Below are 19,958 nucleotides of genomic sequence, written 5' to 3' on the forward strand. Positions count from 1 at the left end.
TTTTTTTTTTTTTTACTTGAAGCTCTAGTTTTCTAGTCCTGTCTTTATACTGTACAGCATTTTGTATGTTGATGCTTGTATTAAAGGCCTGTTCACTTAACGTTTGGCTGGTGTGCGATTTACACGCCCTCTCAAACACCTCACGCAGGCAGTTTATCTCCGCTCCCCGCCCCGAGGAGGAAATAGGTCCTGGCTGGAGGCGAGTTATTTATACACGGAGAACAAATTATGAAGTTTATTTTATATAAATTATGTCTCTTAGCAGACAGCATTCAATTTATTGCACTATAGCACATCTGCGATACAGAGCTACAAGACATCGTAAGAGTTTTGTATTATTCAGTGTAGCACTTCAGACCGGGATCAAGAGGCACTCGAAGGGCGGGGGGGCGGAGAAAGGGTGCAGGAAAGCAGCAAGCAGCCACTGTTATCTTCCAGTATTAATATATATTTTTTTTTTTCTCCTTTTTACTAGCAAATAACGCTGAGGCCAGCAGGCAGGAGACAGGCAGGGGCACGCTGCCTTCCTTCTATCGGACCAAGCTGCCGCAGCTCTCCAACTCCTGCCCAAATACGCGGTGTCGGGGGTACCCTGCTCCAGAGTCCCGGTAACGACAGAAACGGGGACTTTAAGGCAATTCAGCGTCTCCCCTCCAGCCCGGCACCGTTTTTGGTTTATATATCGGCTTCGGTAGGGCTGCCACGAGCAGCGACGTTAACGGCCAGATTTTCTAACGCTGCCGCTAAGCAGCGGCTATCCTGCTCACCCCTGACAAAAGTCACTCCTGCGTCCTTCCCTAAGCTGGTCTTAAAAAAAAAAAAACAAAAAATAATCAAAAGCAGCTCAAAAAAGAAAAAAACCCAACAAAAACCCCACCTTCAAACCTCCCAAAAAGCACAGCAGGTCCTTGCGCTGCCTGCCCCCCCGTGCAGCACGAACAATACAAAGCTCTGGGTTCAGCCTCCCCGCGAGGGAGCCTGCGTCACTTAAAACAGAACGAAGGAACCCAAGGGAAGGGCTTTTGCTGGATAAAAGGGATTTTTTTTATCCAAAAAAAGTATTCCTCGCGCCGGTATTCCTTCATTCTGTTCTGCACTACACAGGAAAGACTAGTTGGTAACGGGGTAAAGCATGTTCTTCTCAGACGTCTGCAAACAGCGATTTGGTGGGTTTTAGGCCTTCATGAGCGCTGCGACCACGGCCTTGGCGTTAAGGCTTCGCAGATCACAGTAAGTTTGTCCGGTACCGACGAAAACGATGGGCTTGCTCGTGATGTAGGTCATGGAGATGGCGGCGCCGACCTGCCGAGGACAACGAGCACCGTTAAGCCTGCGAATCCGGTGCTACCCCCTCGGGGGAACACGTCGAAAAGCTCGTCAAATAATCAGCCACCTCCTACTTTCCGGATCTGTATGGTCCCTGTATGTCCCGCTGCGGTAACGCGTATAAACCGTGAGACCTCACGGCCCCGTTTTCCACATGCGCGGAAATCAGACTGCTAAATGGCTTAAATGCTAGAGGAAGGCAGGGGACGGTGTCAGGGACGGCACAGAAGTGCCCCGTGTTTTGACAATTCCCTTCTCTCCCCCTCCGGTCACCATCGGGAAGCTCCGCGCGGAGTTTGTCTCAACGGCCTGCTTACCTTGTCATCAATGGTATCGAACTTGGTGAGGACGATGCCGTCGATGAGCCGCGGCGTCTGGGCCATGGAGTGATCAGCCAGGGCCTTGTTGAACTTGACCTGAGGGAGAGAACGGATCCGAGAAACGCCTTTGTGGTGCTGCCCGCTGTCCAAATCTCCGATAAAACCTACGGAAGCGGGGTTGGTTGTTTTTCCCCCCCCCCCCCCCTCAATCTTTCAAGAAACAAAGCCTCGACGCTCACCAGCTGATCCACAGCCTCATTTCCCACCAGCGCTTCCCCAACGAACAGGACCAGGTCGGGAGCGTTGACGGCGATGAGTTTGGCCAGCGCCGTCATCAAGGGAGCGTTGTCCTGCATGCGGCCCGCCGTGTCCACCAGGACCACGTCGAAGCCCTGGTTCCGAGCTGAGGAGACGAGGAGGCAACCTTAAGGAGGACGCTCCCCCGAAACGGCGTCTCCTGCCACCGGTTTTCCACCCTACCGTAAGAGATGGCCTCCATGGCAATCCCCGCGGCGTCCTTGCCGTAGCCCTTCTCGTAGAGCTGCACCATGGTCCGCCCGCTGTGGCTCTCCGGAGGGTGCAGGGCGTTGAGGCGACGGGTGTGGGTGCGGAGCTGCTCCACCGCTCCCGCGCGGAAGGTGTCACAGGCGGCGATGAGGACGCTGAAACCGTTCTCGATGAGCCAGAACGAGATCTGCAGGCGGCAACGGATCAAAAAAAAAGCCCGTTAGCAACCACAGCCTGACCTCATCACCCCGCTCCCAGAGCGCCAGGAGGCTCGTGTCCTACCTTGGCCAGGTTGGTGGACTTCCCGACACCGTTGACGCCACAGAAAGTGACCACGTAGGGTCGGCGATGGCGCTGGGCATCCATGACGTCGCGGAGGACGTCAACGCGGCGCTGGGGCTGCAGGATCTGCACGAGAGCCTCCTGCAGGGCCTGCTTCACCGTCGAGGTCACCGCTGGGAAGGAGGAGATGGAAAGGGAACCTGTCACGCCCGGGAACGCTCCTGAGCCCCAAAACCACAAGCAGGAGGGCACGCGGCCACTTACTGGTGAACGTTCCCATCACCTTCCCTTCCAGTTTCTTAGCCACCGATTCGCAGAGCTGCACTGCAATCTCGGCTGCCACGTTTTTTGCTTCGAGAAAGAGACGGAGAGAGGGGAGTTAGCGCTGCTGAGAAGGTTACACACGCCAGACATCGGCGTCAAGGGAAGGATGGAGTCAGCGTGCAGGATCCCCACCAGACTAGACCGTTGTGTGTCCCCCCTTTTGACGCGCTGTCGAGGGCTCCCCAGAGGCGAGACAGGAACCCACCACAGTTCCTGCGGGCAAGGACGTCCCAAACCGTGGGTGCTACCCGGTGCCCACCCAACGGAGCGCAGGGAACCACCTCAACCTAACCCGCTCAGAGCAGATCCAGACGTACCGATCAAGTGATCCTTCATCTTCTCCAGTACGGGGTCCATGTCCTCTCTCGTCAAGCTCTTGGAGCCCACCAGGCCTTTCAGCATGCCAAACATGCCCCCCAGGCCGCCCTTCTTCGCGCTGCGGAGAAGCAGAGGAGTTACCTTCAGGTTCGAGGAGCGAGGCGCGTAGGGCACGCAACGGCCAGATGCAAGAAGAGCCCAGCACGCAGCTGACAAACACACCGATTTGTCCCCAACTGCGTTACTGGTTAGACTGGAAGGTGAGTTACGGGAGAGAAATCAAGCAACGTGTGGCACGCGGGGGGGCTGCAGGAGCCTCTACCTGGGTTTCGAAGGGTTCTGAATAACCTTCTCCTCTTCAGCTTCATCATCGCTCTCGTACTCAAGGTCATAGAGGCGGCCGGGCTCCCTATTTCGATCCCCCAGGGCCTGCGAGGGGAGGGGGAAAAAAAGACGCACCCTGAAAATCGGCAACGGCTTCCCGTCGTCTCCCCCCTGCCCGCTTGCGCTGCCGCCGCCGGCGGCGAGTTGTCGTTAGCAGCAGAGGCAGCAGCTCCGCCGGGATCTTTGCCACGAGGGCTCGACGGGTTGACCCCATCGAGCGATGTTTGCAGCTGGAGAAAATATCCTTTAGGCAGCAGCTTTCCGGGCTGGGCGCTGCGATTCCCCGTTCCTTCTCGGCCGGCCGTGGAGACCAGGCTGGGTTTGCAACGCCCAGCTGATCCCAGAACAACGCGCTAAAGCGGACATAGCGACCTGACTTTTCCTTACTGTATCGGGGTCAAATTCCTCCACGGGACAAGCCTCTGCGCTTCCGTTGGTAGCAGAGTTACTGTAATCGAGTACTTTGGCATTAGAGTTCCCCAGATCCCACACTCGGGGCTTTTTCCCCTTCTCCTTCTGTGCCTCGGGCTTTGGAGATTTGCTGAAATAAATAAAGAGCAGAAACACGTTTCGTTCAGTGCAGGGAAGCAGCAGCAGCAGCGATCGCCTCCTCGGAAGGTGTGAAAATTAAAAGCCCGGATTACCCAAAAAGGCAGAAATTAAGGTTAAACCTGGCTGATTCAGTCTCCAGAGTTTATTTATCTGAACTTTAACCCTGTATCAGACCGCTTTACCTCCAGCCAGGCATCGATGTGCCGCTGCCCTTTGCTCACAGCGGGAAAGCCTCACCAAAAAGAGGTCTGGACCTCTCCCAGGCACACGCTGGGTTTCGGGCTCTCCCAGGGAAGGGATCAGGCTCTTACTACCCCTCCAGGACCCCCGGCGTGCCCTCTCCCAGTCTTTCCAGCAAGCAGGGAAATAAGGAAAAGGGAAATAATAAGGTCCAGGAAAGCAAGCTTTGACTTCCAGGGGCCACCGAAGGAAGGAGAGACTTGGCCATGGCCGAGGGACAGCAGGAAGAGCTGGTTTGAAGCCCGGATAGACAGACCGTGTCCTCGTTACCCACCTGGACTTCTCCCCTGCTTTCATGTGTCTCTTGAAGAATTCCTCTCGGTTCTTTTGCAGGATTTCATCCTTGGTCAGTTCCTCCCGGTCCCCGGCTGCGGACGGCTGCTTGTCACCCGCGGATGTTTTACCGGGTGCTGCGACAGCTTCAGTTCCTGACGGAAAGAGCCCCGACACAAGTTTGGGTCAGACCAGTGTTTGGGTGCTATGAGAGGACTGGGAAAGCGCAGGCTGGGACATTTATTTGTCTGGAATATTTATTTCCTTCCCTCCCCCCCCCATATACCTTTCCCATCAACTCACCCTCTTTTTTGGAACCTTTGTTCTTCTTGTTCTTGACTTTCTCCTTTGGTTTCTCCCCTCGGGTTTCTATCATACACTTGACAGTCTTCTGGGACTTGAGAGACTGCTCAAACGTCTTCATTACCGTGGGAGCTCGGACTTTACTGCTCTCCTCTGCATCCCTGCGGGGAGGTGGCCCGTTAGCCTGAATTTTAGCTCTGCTTCCCCCCCCCCCACCCTCCCCGTCTAGCTCTGTTCTAAATGGAAACTTGAGAGAAAAAAAAAAAAAAAAATCAGGCTCTGCTACCGGAGGAGGCGCATGAAGTCGTCTTTAAAATCGAAGGTGCCGTTTAGGAGGCCCAGGGTGCCTTTCTGCTGGAACTCATTGCGATACTTGTCTCTGAACTCCTTATGAACGTCGTCTATCAACTTGTCGACGTAGGTTAGAGTCAGGATCTTCTGAAACCCCACCTGCAAAGAAGCGCAGCGAAAAGATGTTGCTCTTTCAGCTAATTTAACGGCAGCATCTGGCTGGCAAGGAAGTGAAAACCTCTCCGTTTGACAGGGAGTTCTTTAATTTCGGCAGGTTTCAGGCGACGTTTTCTAGTCTGACTTCCCAAGCTTTTAATACGCTCTCAAAAAGGAACAAAAAAAAGAAAAAAAGGCACAGCCCAGAGCTTCGCTTTAAAAGGCGACGCCAATAAAAATGGGTTGACGGTTTCATGGCAACAGAGACACGTAGCAAAAGGCCAGAAACCCCTTTTGCTTATCTTTAGGTACACAACAAGGGTTGTGTGGATTTAGAGAGATAGGTACTGAAAGGGAGAGCGTTAAAATATTCCTAAAGTAAAAAGGATGACACCTTCCTGCCTTTTTTTAAAGAGATCTGGTCAAAGTAAAAATTTTTATTAGGCTGTAGCAGCCCCTACAGCTTCTATGTGAGGGTTTAATGAGTTTTAATCCTATCGCAGATGATTAAAATAAACTGCTACCGCAGCGGTGTGTGACCGAGAGACGCCCACATCCACCCACCAAGTCCACCGAGCAGGAGCGGGGAGCCTGGCTATGCTGACCCCCCCGAGACTCTTCCGCAGCCAGGAATGACGAGACCTTGCATGACACCCCCCCTGCCCCCCAAAAAAAATCCCAGAGCCAGAAGGAGCTAACCCAGTTCTGGGAGTCGAGGTACAGCCCTACGCAATTAAAGCACCCGTCTGCTTAAACCGCAACAAGCCGATAATTGTTCTCCCTCTTTTCAGACCAGATTAGCACGAACTCGCGGGCGATTTTTTCCTATCGTGCCCGTTTCCCAGCCCGCCACTCTTCCACGAGGCCGACGGGCCCCGGCTTTGCCACATCGATGCGGGCAAGCTGCTGGCACGGGGAGGAGGATGAAAGCAAGGCGCCAGGAAAAAACCTTCACGTTATCGAGGCAGGAGCTGCCTGTTTTCCCGAGCAACGTCAGCGCAGCCTCCTCGCCAAGCCAGCCGCTGGCTCTCCCTGAGGTTTTTCGGAAGGCGGCGGAAAGCCGAAGGGTTCGGGAAGGCACGAAAAGGCTTTTTCTCCAACTCAGCCGCACGTGAACACCCCTTTTCTGGGGTAACCCCCCCCTCCCTCAGGGTTTTGGGGTACCCCGGGGTGGGGGGCTGGAAGGACAGCCTGGGGGGGGGGGGGGGGGGGGGTCGCTCACCACAAACACCAGCTCGAACTGGTTGTCCAGTTTGTACTTGAGCGTGAGGGCTTCATGGGTGAAGGAGTTGTTGCCGCCTCGCTCCTAGGGGAGAGGAACCATCAGAAGGGGGGGGGGGGGGGGCGAGCAGTGAGGAGACACCCCCCTCCCCAAAAAGTGGTCCAGCCCGCCCCCCACCCCGGCAGCCGGTCCCATCCTTCCTTCCCCAAACGAGTCGGTTGTGTGTCCCCCCCGCCAAGGCAGGTGGTCCCACCCACCTCTCTCCCCCCCCCCCAGCAGGTGGTCCCATCCATCCCCCCCCACAACTGGGTGATCCCACCCCCCCCCATAGGTGGTCGCGCCCATGTGTGTGTCGCGTCATCGTGTCCCCCCCGTAGATGGTCCCGCCTGTGTGTCACCCCCCCTCCCCTCCCCAGGTAGATGGTCCCAACCACCCCCCCGCCTCCTCACGCAGGTGGGCCCGCCCGTTCCCCCCCCCCTTCCCCAGGGAAGTGGCCCCTACCCAACCGTCCCCCTCCGTCGTCCCCCCCCCTCCTCAGGCAGATGGTCCCGCCCAACCGCCGGTTTACCCGCCCCCGCCCCGCGCGGCGGACCTGCAGGAGGACGGAGCGTATGAGGGCGTTGACGGGAGCGGTGGCGGCGGCGGCGGGCCCGCGGACGCCCTGGAAGCACCAGAGGACGAGGCCGCCCTTGCTAAAGATGGTGAAGAAGTCGAGCATGGCGGCGGCGGCGGCGGCGCCGGGCCGGGCTCCGCGCGCGCACACGTCGCACTGCCCCCTCCGCGCTTCCGCCGGAAGCCGCCGCCCCGGCCGCGCGCCCATTGGCGGAGGGGACGGAAAAGGGCGGGACGGCGGCGGGCGAATGGCGGGGAGGGGAGGGGGAGGCGCGGTCTTAATGGGGCGTGGTTATGCGGAGGGAGGGGCGGGGGGAGGCGGAGGCGGGGCGAGGGGGCGTGGCCAGGCGGCATGCTGCGCTGGGGGCGCGCTCTGCGGCCGCCGAGTGGCGGGGGGTCCCGGGGGGTCCCCGGCACCGGGGGCCCCTCCGAGCCGCCCCCTCCGCACCGCGGCCCCGCTCGGCTCCGACTTCTTCCGCGGTGAGACCCGGGGAGGGGGGGGGGCACTCCTGGGCACCGGGGGGGCCGGGGCTGGGGGCGTCTGTGAGGATTTGGGGGGTCCCAGGGGGCGTTGGGGGGTCCTAGGGGGGATCGGGGGGGGTATCTGGGGGGGGGGGATCGCTGGGAATGGGGAGGGGGTCAAAAGGATGGGGGGGGTCGCAGGGAATGGGGGGGGTCGCTGGGGGGCCTGGGGGGGGGGTATGGGCGCGTCCCAGCGGGGCTTGGGTGGGTCCCTGGGGGCTGTGGGAGGTCCCAGAGGGGACTGGGGGGGGAAGGGGGTGTCATGGGGGGTCCCGGAGGGGACTGGTGGGGCCCTGGGGGGTTCCGGGGCCTGGGGGTCCTAGAGGGGACTGGGGGGGGGTCCGGGGGGGTTCCAGGGGGGCTGGGGGGGTGTTCTAAAGGGACCTAGGGGGGTCCCAGGGGATGCAGAGGATACTGGGGGGTCCCAGAGGGAACTGGGGGGGTCCTGAGGGGTCCCAGGGTACTGCCAGCTGTGGCCCCCCCCAGTCCTGGCAGCCCCCCCCCCCCCCCAATATACTGGCAGAGCTGGGGCCACGTCTGGGGCGTCTGGGTCAGACTCTGAAGGATCAGCTGCCGGCTTGGGGGGGCGGGTGGGGGGGCTGGACCCCCCCGGGGACCCCCCTGGGTCCACGACCCCCGAAGAAGCCGACGTGGTGGTGGTGGGGGGCGGCGTGGTGGGCTGGTCGGTGGCGTACTGGCTGAAGGTACTGGAGGGCCGGCGGCACGGCATGAAGGTGCTGGTGGTGGAGCGGGACCCCACGGTGAGACACCCCCCTCCCGGGGTGGGGTACGGCCTTGGGGACCCCCCCGAACCCCATTTTTTGGGGGATCCTCTCCTTCAGTATTCCCAAGCCTCCACAGTGCTGTCGGTGGGGGGGATCCGGCAGCAGTTTTCCCTCCCGGAAAATATTCGGATGTCCCGCTTCTCCGCCAGCTTCCTCCGCAACATCAACGTATGTGGGGTTATTTGGGGGGGGGTGTGTAATTGGGGGGGGGACGACTCCAGCCTGGCTCACCGGGGTGCCCCCCCCCCCCCCCTTACAGGAGCACCTTGGGGTGCCGAACGAGCCCCCCATCGACATCCAGTTCCAGCCCTCGGGGTACCTCTTCCTCGCCCCCCCGCAGGGCGCTGCCAGGCTGGAGGCCACCGTCCAGCTCCAGAGGTGGGGGACACACGCACACAACCCCCCTCCCCTGGGGGTGGGGGTGGTTTTTTTGGGGGTGGGGGGCCTTATCCTGACCCCCCCCCCCTCCCCGCATGCTGGCCCTCCCCAGGGAGGAAGGGGTGCAGGTGGCCCTGCTGTCCCCCACCCAGCTGAAGGCGAAATTCCCCTGGATAGACACGGAGGACGTGGCTGTGGCGTCCTACGGTAAGGGGGGGGGGCATGGGGACGCCCCCAACACCCCCCCCCCCCCCATCCTCATCCTCATCCTCATCTCCATCCCCATCCCTGCTGGGTGCATCCTTCATCATCACTTTATTTGGGGAAGGGGGGGGGGGTGTGTCCAGCCCCCCCCCCCCAGATTTGGGGTGGTTTTTTGGGGGGGGGGGGGTCACGCTGCACTGCACCCCCCACCCCACCCATGGTTTCCCCCCCCCCCCCAGGTCTGGAGGATGAAGGCTGGTTCGACCCCTGGACCCTCCTCAATGCTTTCCGGCACAAAGCCGCATCCCTGGGGGTCCACAGCTGCACCGGGGAGGTGCGAGGTGAGGGGGGGGGGGGGGTGAACAGCGGGGTACCCCCCCCCCCCGCCATCACCCCTGGGAACCCCCCCATCTCACACACCCCCCCCCAAAACCTCCAGGTTTCGTCACCTCGGCTGAGGACGTGATGCCACCGCGGGAACCGGCACCGGCGACCGCCCGCATCAAATACGTCCACGTGAGCACACACGCGCGTGTGTGTCCCCCCCCGTGTCCCCCACCCCACGCGGGGGGAGGGGTCCCCACGAGTGTCTGTGACACACACACACACCCCCCCCCAGATCCACATGCCAAACAGCCTGGAGTACCAGCCGGTCGCCTGCGCCATCGTGGTTAACGCCGCCGGCGCCTGGGCCGGGGAGCTGCTGGAGGGAGCCGGGCTGCCGGGGGGGCTATGCCAGCCCCCCCTGCCCATCCATCCCAGGAAGAGGTGTGTGAGGGGGTGGGGGGAGATTTGGGGGTTCACGGTGTCGGGGGGGGGGGAGCCACATCCTGGCGTCACCCCTCTGTCGTGGGTGAACCCCTCGGTGCTTTTTTTTTGGGGGGGGGGGGACGACGACACATCCCAGCCCCTAGCCCTTCCCATCTTGGGGGGGGGGGGGTGTGCAGCCTGAACCCCTCAACCCTATTATTTTGGGGGTGCCCCCCCTCATCCCTATAGATACGTATATTCCTGGCACTGCCCCGACGGCCCCGGCTTCTCCTGCCCCCTCCTCGTCGACACCACCGGAGCTTATTTTCGCCGCGACGGCATCGCCGGCAACTACCTGGGCGGCATGAGCCCACCCGAGGTGAGCCCGGAGAAGGAGTGGGGACCCCTCTATTATTTACCCCCCCCCCCATTTTTTTTTTTAAACCACCCCAAAATTTTCTGGTGGTTTTTTTTTTTTTTTTTTTCCAGGAGGAAGAGCCAGATCCGGGCGATCTCTCGGTGGATCACGATTTTTTCCAGGAGCGGGTCTGGCCCCGGCTGGCTCAGCGGGTACCGGCCTTCGCATCCCTCCGTCCCCGGGGGGCTTGGGCGGGCTATTACGACTATAACGTCTTCGACCGTAACGGGGTGCTGGGTCCTCACCCCAAATTAGAAAATCTGTTTTTGGCCGCCGGTTTTAGCGGGCACGGGTTACAACACGCGCCCGCCGCCGGCAGAGCCGTGGCCGAGCTGGTGGTGAAGGGTCGGTACGAGAGCCTGGATCTGCGGCGGTTGGGCTGGAGCAGGCTGGTGGAGGGGGAGCCGCTGGAGGAGGATGGGGTGGTGTGATGGAGGCGGTGGGTGGGGGAAACTGAGGCACAGCGGTGAGGGAAACTGAGGCACGGCGGTGGGGACCCCCACCCCCCCTCAGTCGGGAGGTTGGTGGGGGATTGGTGTTGTGCCCGGCAGAAATAAAAGGGCTGGATGATGAGTGTGCTGGGGGATTAAATTGGGGGGGGGGGGGGGGCGCTGGTGACCCCCCCACACCCTGGGGCTGCCCCCCAACTTGTGCCACCCCACCTGTTACCCCCAGCTCCACCCCGGTACAGCCTGTCCACAGCTGCCGCGCTCCCCCCACCAGTGCCCCCAGTATCCCCCCCCCAGCGCCCTCAGTCCCAGTATCCCCATCACCCCCCCCCTTGCAGCCCCAGTGCCCCCAATACCGCCCCAAGTCCCAGCATCCCCATTACCCTTCAGCCCCAGTGTCCCCATTATGTTCCCATACCCCCAGTCCCACTGTCCCCGTTATCCCCCCAGGGTCCTCTATTGCCCCTCCCAGTACCCCCCAGCCCCGCTGTCCCCAGTCCCAGTGTCCCCAGTATCCCCCCCTCCCAGTGTCCCCACTACCCCCCAATTCGCCCCCAGTGCCCCATTATGTTCCAGTGCACCAGTCCCAGTGTCCCTAGTATCCCCCCAATATCCCCCCGGTGCTGCCATTATGCCCCTAGTATCCCCAGTATCCCCCCATTGCCCCCCCCCAGTGTCCCCATTCCCCAGTGTCCCCAATTACCCCCCGCCCATTTGGCGCCCCCTGGCGGCGCGGCACTGCCCCGCCGGCGTGCGCATGCGCAGTGTCGAGGGAGGCGGGAGGGGGCGGTAGCGGCGCCTGCGCAGCGGCGGGAAGTTTGGCGCATGCGCGGTGCGTGGCGGCCGGGCCGCCGGGAGCTGGGCCGCCTGCCGCGCCGTGCGCCCCCGGCCCGCAGCCGCCGGTGAGTGAGCGTGGGGGTGGATAGAGGGGGGACGGGTCCCCCGAGGTAACTGGGGACCCCCCGGGGGAGATCGTGGGGGTCAGCCCCGGGAACCGTGGGGGCAGTCCTGAGGTCACGGTGGGCCTCAGGGGATCCGTGGGGGCAACCCTGAGGTAATTTTGGGTCCGGGGGTATCCGTGGGGGTAACTCTGAGGTAATTTTGGGTCCGGGGTTATCCGTGGGGGCAACCCTGAGGTAATTTTGGGTCCGGGGGTATCCGTGGAGGCAACCCTGAGGTAATCTTGGGCCCCGGGGCCACCGTGGGGGCAGCCCTGAGGTACCTGTGGGCCTCGAGGGCACCGTGGAGGCAGCCCTGAGGTAAAATAGTTCCCCCTGCCTAAATTATGGGGGTCACACACACACACACGCTCCCCCCAGTAACCACGGGGGCAGCTCTGAGGTAAGTTTGCCCCCCCCCCACCCCATGGTAACCGTGGGGGTCACCCCCATTAACCGGGGGGGGGGAGACGATGCCCCCGCCCCTGGCGTAACTGTGGGGCAGGCCTGGGCTCCCCATCCCAGGCACCTCTGGGGTGCTGTGAGGATCCCCCCCTTGCACAGTGACCCCCAACCCTGGGATGCGCCCCCCCCACCCCCCCTAGTTACCTAGGAATACCCCTGGGTAAAAATAAATCAGGCAGGGCTTTCTGCAGAAGCCGGGACCGTACAGCAGTCGGGTCTCGCCGTATGTAATGCGTACGTTTCCGAGCCCGAAGGCTGGCGAGGCGCGGCCGCCTGGAACAAAGAAAAAGCTCGTTTCTGCCTTTTGTTTCTGCCGCGGCTCTGCCAGCGCGACCCGGACCCTGGATGCCTGGCTAAAGCGAAAACACCCCGACGCCGCGTGTGAGGCTGAGCGCGTCTGCCTCCGAAGGCTTGATTTTAGGGTAGAGGTGTCTGTGATGAAGGTGATGTTAATAAAGCTGGAGGCCAGTTCTGCTTCCGCAGTTTCATCCGAACTGGCATTCGCTGCTTCACAGGGGCGCAGTTCAAACCCTGGCAGGTTGTGTCTCGGAATAACCGAAATAAAACCCTTTTTTTTTTTTTTTTTAATTGTTTTCAATTGTTTGTATCCTGCGCTGCGTGTTATAGAGCAACAGCAACACTGACATGTTGGGGCTTGCGACACCAGCCTGCTCCAGAGCTGCCGGTAGCTCCTGCCTAGGAGAAGCGAGCGGTTTGAATCCTGTTGGAAAAGCTCCATGAGTTCTATTAGCTGGTGATACTTTTTTTTTTTTTTCCTTAAATTCAGACACTGTCTGTATTTCTGTGGTGCTTTACAAGAAGCAGAAGACTCAGTGCAACGTTTTTGGCAAAGGGCCGTTTGGAGTAATTACCGCTTTGGGCAAAAGCTTATGGGACAGCTCCAGAGCAGCCCTCGTTTTGTCAGGCTCCTGATTGTAGACCTCGAGTTTCTTACCTCCCGTGCGAGGAAGAGGAGGCACGGAGCTGTAAAGCGTTCGGTTAACGCTGGGGTTAGCAAAGATGTTTTCACACCTCTCTGCCGGCTTTTCCCTTCCGAAAATGAGCGGCACAGCGTGTTGTTTGGAGAGAAGTTCTGCTGTGTGGAAATACAGGCTCTGCTCTTCCTGAAACCCCGAGTTCGTTAATACGAGATACCGTGGAATTAACAGGACGGGTCCTTTCTCTGGCCGTGTGTTCGAGGGTGGTTGCCCGATGGGAAGCCAGTGAGGGCAGGGAAGCCTGTTGAAAATCGCCGGGGTGTGATTTAGCTTGTAATTACCTCGCTCAGACCGATGCTGTTAACGCCTGCTGTTGTCCTGTGTTTTCTCTCTCTGCAGGCTCCATCCGTTTCCCATCTCTCCAGGATGAGAGAGGTTTGGGTTCGGCTTTTCCCCTCTCCCTGTAGTTGATAGTTTCGGAACCAGAGGTGATGCTGGAGTCGAGATGGCAGACAGCGTGAAAACCTTCCTTCACGACCTCGTCAGGGTAAGTCTCCGCGTTTCAGGTCCTCTGTCGTGGGGACTGGTCTCGTTTGCTTCGGTGACGGTGGGTCTTCCCGTGGGGAGCACCCTCCTTCCTGCGTCATCAAGGGTGGATGAAAAAATTTGAAGGAGAAGGGGCTCCGGGTGTATTTTAATCAAAGACGTCAATTTTGTAAAGCAGAGATACCTGTAGGCAAGCTTACCGCTCGCCGGTGACGGTTAGATTTGACGTGGCTGTGTGGGATGCGTTGCTCCCCGAGTGTTTTCTAGAATAATCTCCTCCCAAGCTGGCCGTTGCGCGGTGTGTCTGTTGCAAAGGGCTCGGTGTTCGTCCGAGGCGCTGCTGAACCCGTGACGGATTCCCTTTGGGCAAAAGTTAATTTATAGCCGGTGTGAACATCACAGTTGTGTCATGGTGATAAGGCTTAGTGTGAACTCGGTGCTCCCACGCTGTCTTGTGTCATCCAGGTGTAAATACAGGCTTAAAAACATTCGTGACATGACACTAAGAAATAACTCGTGTCCAGAAATAATTTGTTTTGAAAAACTTGCTGGGTTTGATCTTAAAGATCTGTGGCGCGCTGGCCACGATCTAAAGCGGGAGAGCTTGTGTTGTTTCATGATGCTCTCACGCCATCTGTAAAGCAGTGGGTAGAGCAGCCCGTGTAATTAATTTCCACCTCGTCGGGTACCAGCGGCAGCACGCTCTGCCGTTTCAGACATGCGTTTGGCATCAAAATTTAGCCTGTTTGGTCAAGAACTCCATACACCGAACTGTCGTGTGGGTCAGCTGGGTAGTGACGCTGTCCTGGCTCACGCCAGCGTCCTTACGATCTTTATTTTGAAGTGAAATTTTGATAATGACGGTTACAATATCGTCTGGAGCTGGAAATAACTGCTTGTGGAGTACTTAGGTGGTGGCACTAGAAATCTTTTAAACGAGGAGTAAGGCAAAGACTGCTGGGCGCTTTCCTGTTAACAGGTTTGCACGGATGTGGCTGATGGGAGGATGTTTCCGGGACAAGGACAGATGCTTTTATTTGGAAAGCAATAAGCACCAAACTCATACATACAGTCAGGCCACAAGCACATCCGAAGTATTTTGTATAATTCTGTTTTATTGGCCTTGGAAATGCTGGCTGGGGATGAAGGGCTTTCTGCCAGACGGAAGAAACGGGCTGTGAGAGATCTGACTCTTTGGCTTTTGCCAGGGTTATAAATAGCGGAGATCGGATGAGAAATCACACCTTTTTAAAAAAAAACGAAAAAAGTAGTGCTGCTCCTAAAGATGCTGGAACGTGCGTTGATTTAGGTCACCGGGCCGTGGAAAATAGGCGATGTTGCTGCTCCAAACCTTGGCTCCGGCTGAGCCTGGCGCTGGCTTCCCCTGCTAGCCGGGGAGCGAGGCTGGCCACGTTTAAGTCCCTTTCCGTAACCGGGAGGTTTTCGATGGCCTGGGTCGGCCACATCCCGTTCCTCCTCTCTCTGCGGGGCGGAACGTGACGGCCTCTCCTTGTGTCCGCAGGGAATTAAGGACTCCATCTGGGGCATCTGCACCATCTCGAAGCTGGACGCCCGGATCCAGCAGAAAAGGGAAGAGCAGAGGCGAAGGAGAGCAAACAGCGCGCTCGCCCAGCGGAGGTTTCACATGGAAGAGAAGAAGCAAGAGAAGTGAGTACGGGGCCTGACGAGTCACAGGTCAGATAATTCGCCTCTCTCCTTTTAGTCTGTCGAGGGCAGGGAGAGAGAGAGCGCGACTCTGCCCGGAGCTTTGAAGAGCCCGATGAATTGCAAAACCTCTGCAAGTCATAGTGATTTGGCAGTGCTTGTGCTTTTTTTTTTTTTCCCTCCTAAATATCCGTCAGATCGCAGTAGGCTGGCTAAAAGGGAAGTTGAGGTAAGCGGGGTTTAAGAAATAAAGCCATTATTGTTGCCCGCACTTGCGAAGATCTCCATAAAAATACTTGTCAGAACCGCCAGAGACCTGCGACCTGGGTGTCAGCGAAAGCAGAACTTGTGGTGTACGTTTGCAAATGGTTCGTAAACCCAATTGCACTGAGGCGCAGAGCCAATAAATACGAAAAATGTGACGTGAAACGCTCTTTTTCCTCTCTGTGTAATGAAACTGGAACTGTTATCGTGAGATAAGAAGTCAGACCTTTCATGTTGTTTGACAATTAAGAGTATGCGATTAGTTTGAAATACTAATAGAAGGTATGGAGCTACCCAGGCTGAAAGAATGTGAATTTCTGGGTTTCTTTTCTTCCTGAACACTCGTGCTGTCTCTCAAAGATACGTTGGTGGTGGTGGTAGTCATGGGATCGGGGAAGAAACGGCAGCTCAGATCCGATTTACACGTCTGGGGCAGATCGAGTATCTTTTCTTTTTTTTTCCCCCCCCCAGCCTTGCCGTGTTCTGCAGCCGTCTATAGCGGTTGCATCCACGAAGGCTGGGAATGCCGGAATTATATCCACGTGGGAGCAAAACAGCATCTGTTCTTGCGTCTGACTCCCAAACCGCGCCGAGGTGTTTCTCCGCTGCCCTAATTACAGTCGGGCCGGCGCTTAACGCGGTGACGTTTGGTCACCGATACGCCTTTCAAGACATATTTACAAATTATTCTGACGAGCTCGGTGGTCGTCAGACTTTCTCTCAAGATGACGGAAGAGTCTCCCATGTCCCCTGAATCCCGACCCTCCCCAGAGGTTCCTGCAGCTTTGCACGTGGGCTGCCCTTGAGGAATAATAGATATTTTGGAGGGGGGCTAAATGGTTTTGCTGTTTTTCTTTGTAACAAAGTCCCTTCGGTAGCAGAAGCTGACTGGAAAAGTGCTACAGAGTCCCACAGAGCTGCTCTCTTGCATGTCCGTAGATACGCTGCAAAGAGAGAAAAACCAAAACCACCCTGACCTGAAACAGCCTCTTCTGAGAACAAAAAGCACCCGAAAAGCCCTAATTTTATTGTGGCGAGAGTTTGAGGAGAACGAAGCCCGAGATCTCTAACGAATGCTTCAAAATCCGGAAGAAAGCTTTGCTTTTCTTCCGTTTCAGTGCGGATACGGGGAATTAATAAAGGTTGAAAGAGTCTCCCTGATGTAAATCTTCTAGAGGCGACGCGCCGGCTGAAACCTGGCGCGAGCCTGCGCAGGGATTCCTTCCAGGATTCCCGTGTCACCGGCTAAAATCGGGTGCGTCGCTGGCGTTGGAGCTGGTTACCTGCGACGTTTCTAAGGTGTCCAAAACGTGGGACAGAAGCAGTTGGTAGGGAACGTTTGTCCAGGCGCTGGGACCTTAACACGTCTCGCCCGTCTCTCTCCTATAGTGAACCCCGGATAGTGAGCCGGATATTTCAGTGCTGCGCCTGGAACGGAGGCGTATTCTGGGTAAGTGGGTATTTTTGTTATTTACTGGATATTTTTGTTATTTACTGTGTTAAAAACCAGCGCCCCGCTCCAGCCCTTGTATCCGTTGAGTGGTGAGCCATCAGCTTGGCCGCAGGAATGGATAGGAGCCCCTAAGTTCCCAGACCCGGTGCTGTATTTTAGGGGACCCGATATGGGATATAGGACCGTAGCCTCGCTTGGGAAACCTGCACGTTAAACCCGAGCTGCTTTTCCAAGTCCTTGAGTCTGCTCTTCGCCCAAATATTCAACTCCTGCTCCGTTGCAGTCTGCGATACTGCTTTACCGAGTTGAATTTTGATATCTTAAAGACATTTCCTCGGCTCTGACCTTAGCACGGCTGTTTCCCGAGGCTCATCCTTAACAGAGCAGACACTTTGCAGCCTAATACATCACCGGCTTCGTTTTTCCATTAGACTGTGGCCGGGTACGAGGAATCGGCGTGGAAATGTTAAAAGGAAAGTGCTCCATTGTAGATTTTGGCTGTATTTAAACGGAGACCCTTGATCCTCTGTGTTTATGGACTGTTGCCTCTATAATGGCGTGCGCGGGGGAGCAGGCAGAGGGTCTGCCTTCGCGTCAGCACTTACAGGAGCGCAAGAAGTGACCGTGCAACGCCTCACCGAGAACCCTTGTCGTTTCTTTTCCCCTCTAGCTTAGTCTCTTCTTGTTTTACCGAGTATTTATACCCGTCCTTCAGTCGGTCACGGCACAGATCATCGGTAAGTGCCTTTCCTGTTTGCGTGCTACGGGGCGCTGAGCAATCCGTGGGGTGGGGGGGGTGGGAGGTCCCGACCCCCACCACGAGCTGCCGAGGCTTTGTCCTGTTGAGCTGTTCCTCGTTGAGCTGTTCCTCGCACCGCCGTCTCCTCGCGTGGTTTTTCTCTTCCTCCCCGTACTAATCCAGGCCGTCATTAACTGTTTAGTAGCAAAGCGGAGAGGTGGATAACCCCGCCAACAGCCTGCCTGTGTCAGGGATCTAGCCCGTGGGTTTCCCCACAGTCGTCGGTGTATTTTTGCACGTAAATAAAAAGCAAGCGGGTGGAAATGTGTCTTTAAAGAGCGAAGGTCGGGGTCGGAGATTCCTCCTGTCCTCGAGCGCGACCGTCCGGAGAAGCTCCCCGCGGCGCAGAGGTGGCCATGCCAGGAAACATTTGTGCTGCGAAACGCGGAGGTTGCGACACCGGTTCCTCACGTGTTTCTCCCTGTCCGTCTTTCGAAGGCGACCCTTCCTTACACGGCGACGTCTGGTCTTGGCTGGAGTTCATCCTCACCTCCATTTTCAGCGCCCTCTGGGTCCTTCCCCTCTTTGTGCTCAGTAAGGTTGTCAATGCCATCTGGTTTCAGGTAGGTGACGGGAACCCGGGCCCCTTCGTCAAGCAAATGAGGGGGGAGAATTTCCTCGTTAAGGCTCGATCGGCGGTGGAGGGGGGGGGGGGTGGCGGCGTTTCGGCGCGAGATGAAATCCCATCCCGAAAACAGGCTCCGGGCATATTCCTGGCGGGCAAAAGCAGCTCGGAAACGTCCCGGCTGCTTTTGAACTTCGTTTCCCCGAAGCCCCCGTCCCTCTTTTCGGATTTCCTTTCCCTCAAGCCCCTTTTCCCCTTTTGCAGGATATCGCAGATCTGGCCTTCGAAGTTTCGGGCAGAAAGCCTCATCCCTTTCCCAGCGTCAGTAAAATCATCGCCGACATGTTGTTTAACCTCTTGTTGCAGGCGCTCTTCCTCATCCAGGTGAGATGAGAGTCGCACGCCAAAAAAATAACCGTCTGCCAGCCCGAGTCGCCCCGCGTCTTGCTCTCGGGCGATGTTCTCCCCAAAATCCAGCGCACCCCTCACTCGCCTGCTCTTGTTTTGTCTCCTTTTTTTTTAAAATCCCCAGGGGATGATAGTGAGCCTCTTCCCCATCGATATCATCGGCCAGCTGATCAGCCTCCTCCACATGTCGCTGCTCTATTCGCTCTACTGCTTCGAGTACCGCTGGTTTAACAAAGGTGAGGCCTGCCTCCGCTCTCCGTGCGAGGCCGATGTTTTACCGGATTGAGGGTTTCTCTGCTCGAAGAGCATCCGCTTGGGGTGTCCGCGGCTGATTTTTCCTGCAGTTTTTTTTTTTTTATACGGAATGAAGTGTAATGAAGGTCCTTTCCCCCCCCCCCCCTTCACCGTGGGTTCATTTCTGCGGGATTTTCTCCTGGCCAGGAATCGAAATGCACCAACGGTTATCCAACATCGAGAGGAACTGGCCTTATTACTTCGGCTTTGGCTTGCCGCTGGCTTTTCTCACGGCGATGCAATCCTCTTACATCATCAGGTGAGTCGCCGGCAGGGTGGGCAGCCATTTTAGACCCTGTCCGTCCGTGTCCCCCCCACCCGAGGACGCGCACCAAACCCACCCCCAAGCGCCTTTTGGTTTATTTTACCACTTTTATTTTATTTCTTCCCAGCGGTTGCCTCTTTTCCATCCTTTTCCCTCTCTTCATCATCAGCGCCAACGAAGCGAGGACCCCCGGCAAAACCTAGTGAGTAGTGACCTCCGCCCTTCCGAGCCCCTCAAATCCCCTTCGGCACCGCCACCCTCGGCCACCGCTCGCCCCCCACCCCCCAAAAAAATCCCACCGGGATGGGGGTGAGTTTTCCAGCCTCGGGATCTGACGGGATCTCTTCCCTTTTCAGCCACTTCCAGCTCCGTCTCTTCTCCTTGGTGGTTTTCCTCAGCAACAGACTCTTTCACAAGACCGTTTACCTTCAGTCCGCCCTGAGCGGTGCTTCCTCCTCCTCCTCCTCCTCCTCCTCTTCCTCCGCCGATCGCTTCCTCTCCCCCCAGCCCTCTCCCGCCAAACACACGGCCGCTCCGGGGCACTGAGCCCCGGCACCGAACCCCGAGGGGGGTGTGTGTGTGTGGCGGGGGGGGGGGGACGACACACACAAAGGGGACACCCCCACACCCGGGGCTTCTCCTCGGTCCCTGGAAGCGTCCCGGGGTCCCCCAGGGAGGGGCAGGACCTGGGCGGTGATGTGGGTTCTGTGTGCGTGCCCCCCCCCCCTCCCTCCTCCCGCT

General features: G+C 58.0%; 3 protein-coding genes across 5 annotated transcripts; 2 read left to right on the forward strand and 1 right to left on the reverse strand.

Annotated features, from left to right (window-relative positions):
* Positions 1-220: 220 nt before the first annotated feature.
* SRPRA (SRP receptor subunit alpha) lies at positions 221-7,217 on the reverse strand. 3 transcript variants are annotated; one of them, XM_050910872.1, is made up of 14 exons: positions 7,092-7,217; positions 6,499-6,582; positions 5,116-5,279; positions 4,830-4,990; positions 4,528-4,681; positions 3,849-4,002; positions 3,400-3,506; positions 3,077-3,195; positions 2,700-2,786; positions 2,436-2,608; positions 2,127-2,340; positions 1,886-2,049; positions 1,644-1,742; positions 221-1,302 (listed from the first exon to the last, which is right to left on the reverse strand). In XM_050910872.1, the coding sequence occupies exons 1-14, from the start codon at positions 7,215-7,217 to the stop codon at positions 1,174-1,176; spliced, it is 1,935 nt and encodes a 644-aa protein (XP_050766829.1). In that variant the 3' UTR covers positions 221-1,173. The 3 variants fall into 3 exon arrangements, with proteins under 3 accessions (XP_050766829.1, XP_050766830.1, XP_050766831.1); XM_050910873.1 differs by having other exon boundaries at positions 3,400-3,482; positions 3,831-4,002; XM_050910874.1 differs by lacking the exon at positions 6,499-6,582 and having other exon boundaries at positions 3,400-3,482; positions 3,831-4,002.
* FOXRED1 (FAD dependent oxidoreductase domain containing 1) lies at positions 7,216-10,599 on the forward strand. Its single transcript, XM_050910859.1, is given in 11 exon segments — positions 7,216-7,591; positions 8,157-8,270; positions 8,273-8,394; positions 8,476-8,586; positions 8,678-8,796; positions 8,909-9,003; positions 9,240-9,341; positions 9,440-9,516; positions 9,620-9,768; positions 10,000-10,129; positions 10,240-10,599. Coding segments are annotated over 11 exon segments (1,755 nt in total).
* Positions 10,600-11,467: 868 nt separating this feature from the next.
* EI24 (EI24 autophagy associated transmembrane protein) lies at positions 11,468-19,804 on the forward strand. The gene is made up of 11 exons (XM_050910879.1): positions 11,468-11,519; positions 13,358-13,505; positions 15,027-15,172; positions 16,823-16,883; positions 17,557-17,623; positions 18,124-18,248; positions 18,515-18,634; positions 18,783-18,894; positions 19,100-19,211; positions 19,345-19,419; positions 19,574-19,804. Exons 2-11 carry the CDS (start codon positions 13,464-13,466, stop codon positions 19,761-19,763), a joined length of 1,050 nt encoding a protein of 349 aa, XP_050766836.1. The 5' UTR covers positions 11,468-11,519; positions 13,358-13,463; the 3' UTR covers positions 19,764-19,804.
* The last annotated feature ends 154 nt before the right edge of the window (positions 19,805-19,958 follow it).

The sequence above is a fragment of the Gymnogyps californianus genome, chromosome 25, assembly GCF_018139145.2.
Source record: "Gymnogyps californianus isolate 813 chromosome 25, ASM1813914v2, whole genome shotgun sequence".
NCBI lineage: Eukaryota > Metazoa > Chordata > Aves > Accipitriformes > Cathartidae > Gymnogyps > Gymnogyps californianus.

What these genes read in the sequence shown, in the direction of transcription:
- EI24 (XM_050910879.1), top strand. Translation starts at nt 13,464, where the DNA reads ATGGCAGACAGCGTGAAAACCTTCCTTCACGACCTCGTCAGG. An exon ending in TCCTTCACGACCTCGTCAGG is followed by an intron (nt 13,506 to 15,026) that starts GTAAGTCTCCGC and finishes TTGTGTCCGCAG; the next exon opens with GGAATTAAGGACTCCATCTG. An exon ending in AGGCGCTCTTCCTCATCCAG is followed by an intron (nt 18,635 to 18,782) that starts GTGAGATGAGAG and finishes TAAAATCCCCAG; the next exon opens with GGGATGATAGTGAGCCTCTT.
- SRPRA (XM_050910872.1), bottom strand. Translation starts at nt 7,217, where the DNA reads ATGCTCGACTTCTTCACCATCTTTAGCAAGGGCGGCCTCGTCCTCTGG. An exon ending in GATGAAGGATCACTTGATCG is followed by an intron (nt 2,787 to 3,076) that starts GTACGTCTGGAT and finishes TCTTTCTCGAAG; the next exon opens with CAAAAAACGTGGCAGCCGAG. An exon ending in AGTCCACCAACCTGGCCAAG is followed by an intron (nt 2,341 to 2,435) that starts GTAGGACACGAG and finishes TGCCGCCTGCAG; the next exon opens with ATCTCGTTCTGGCTCATCGA.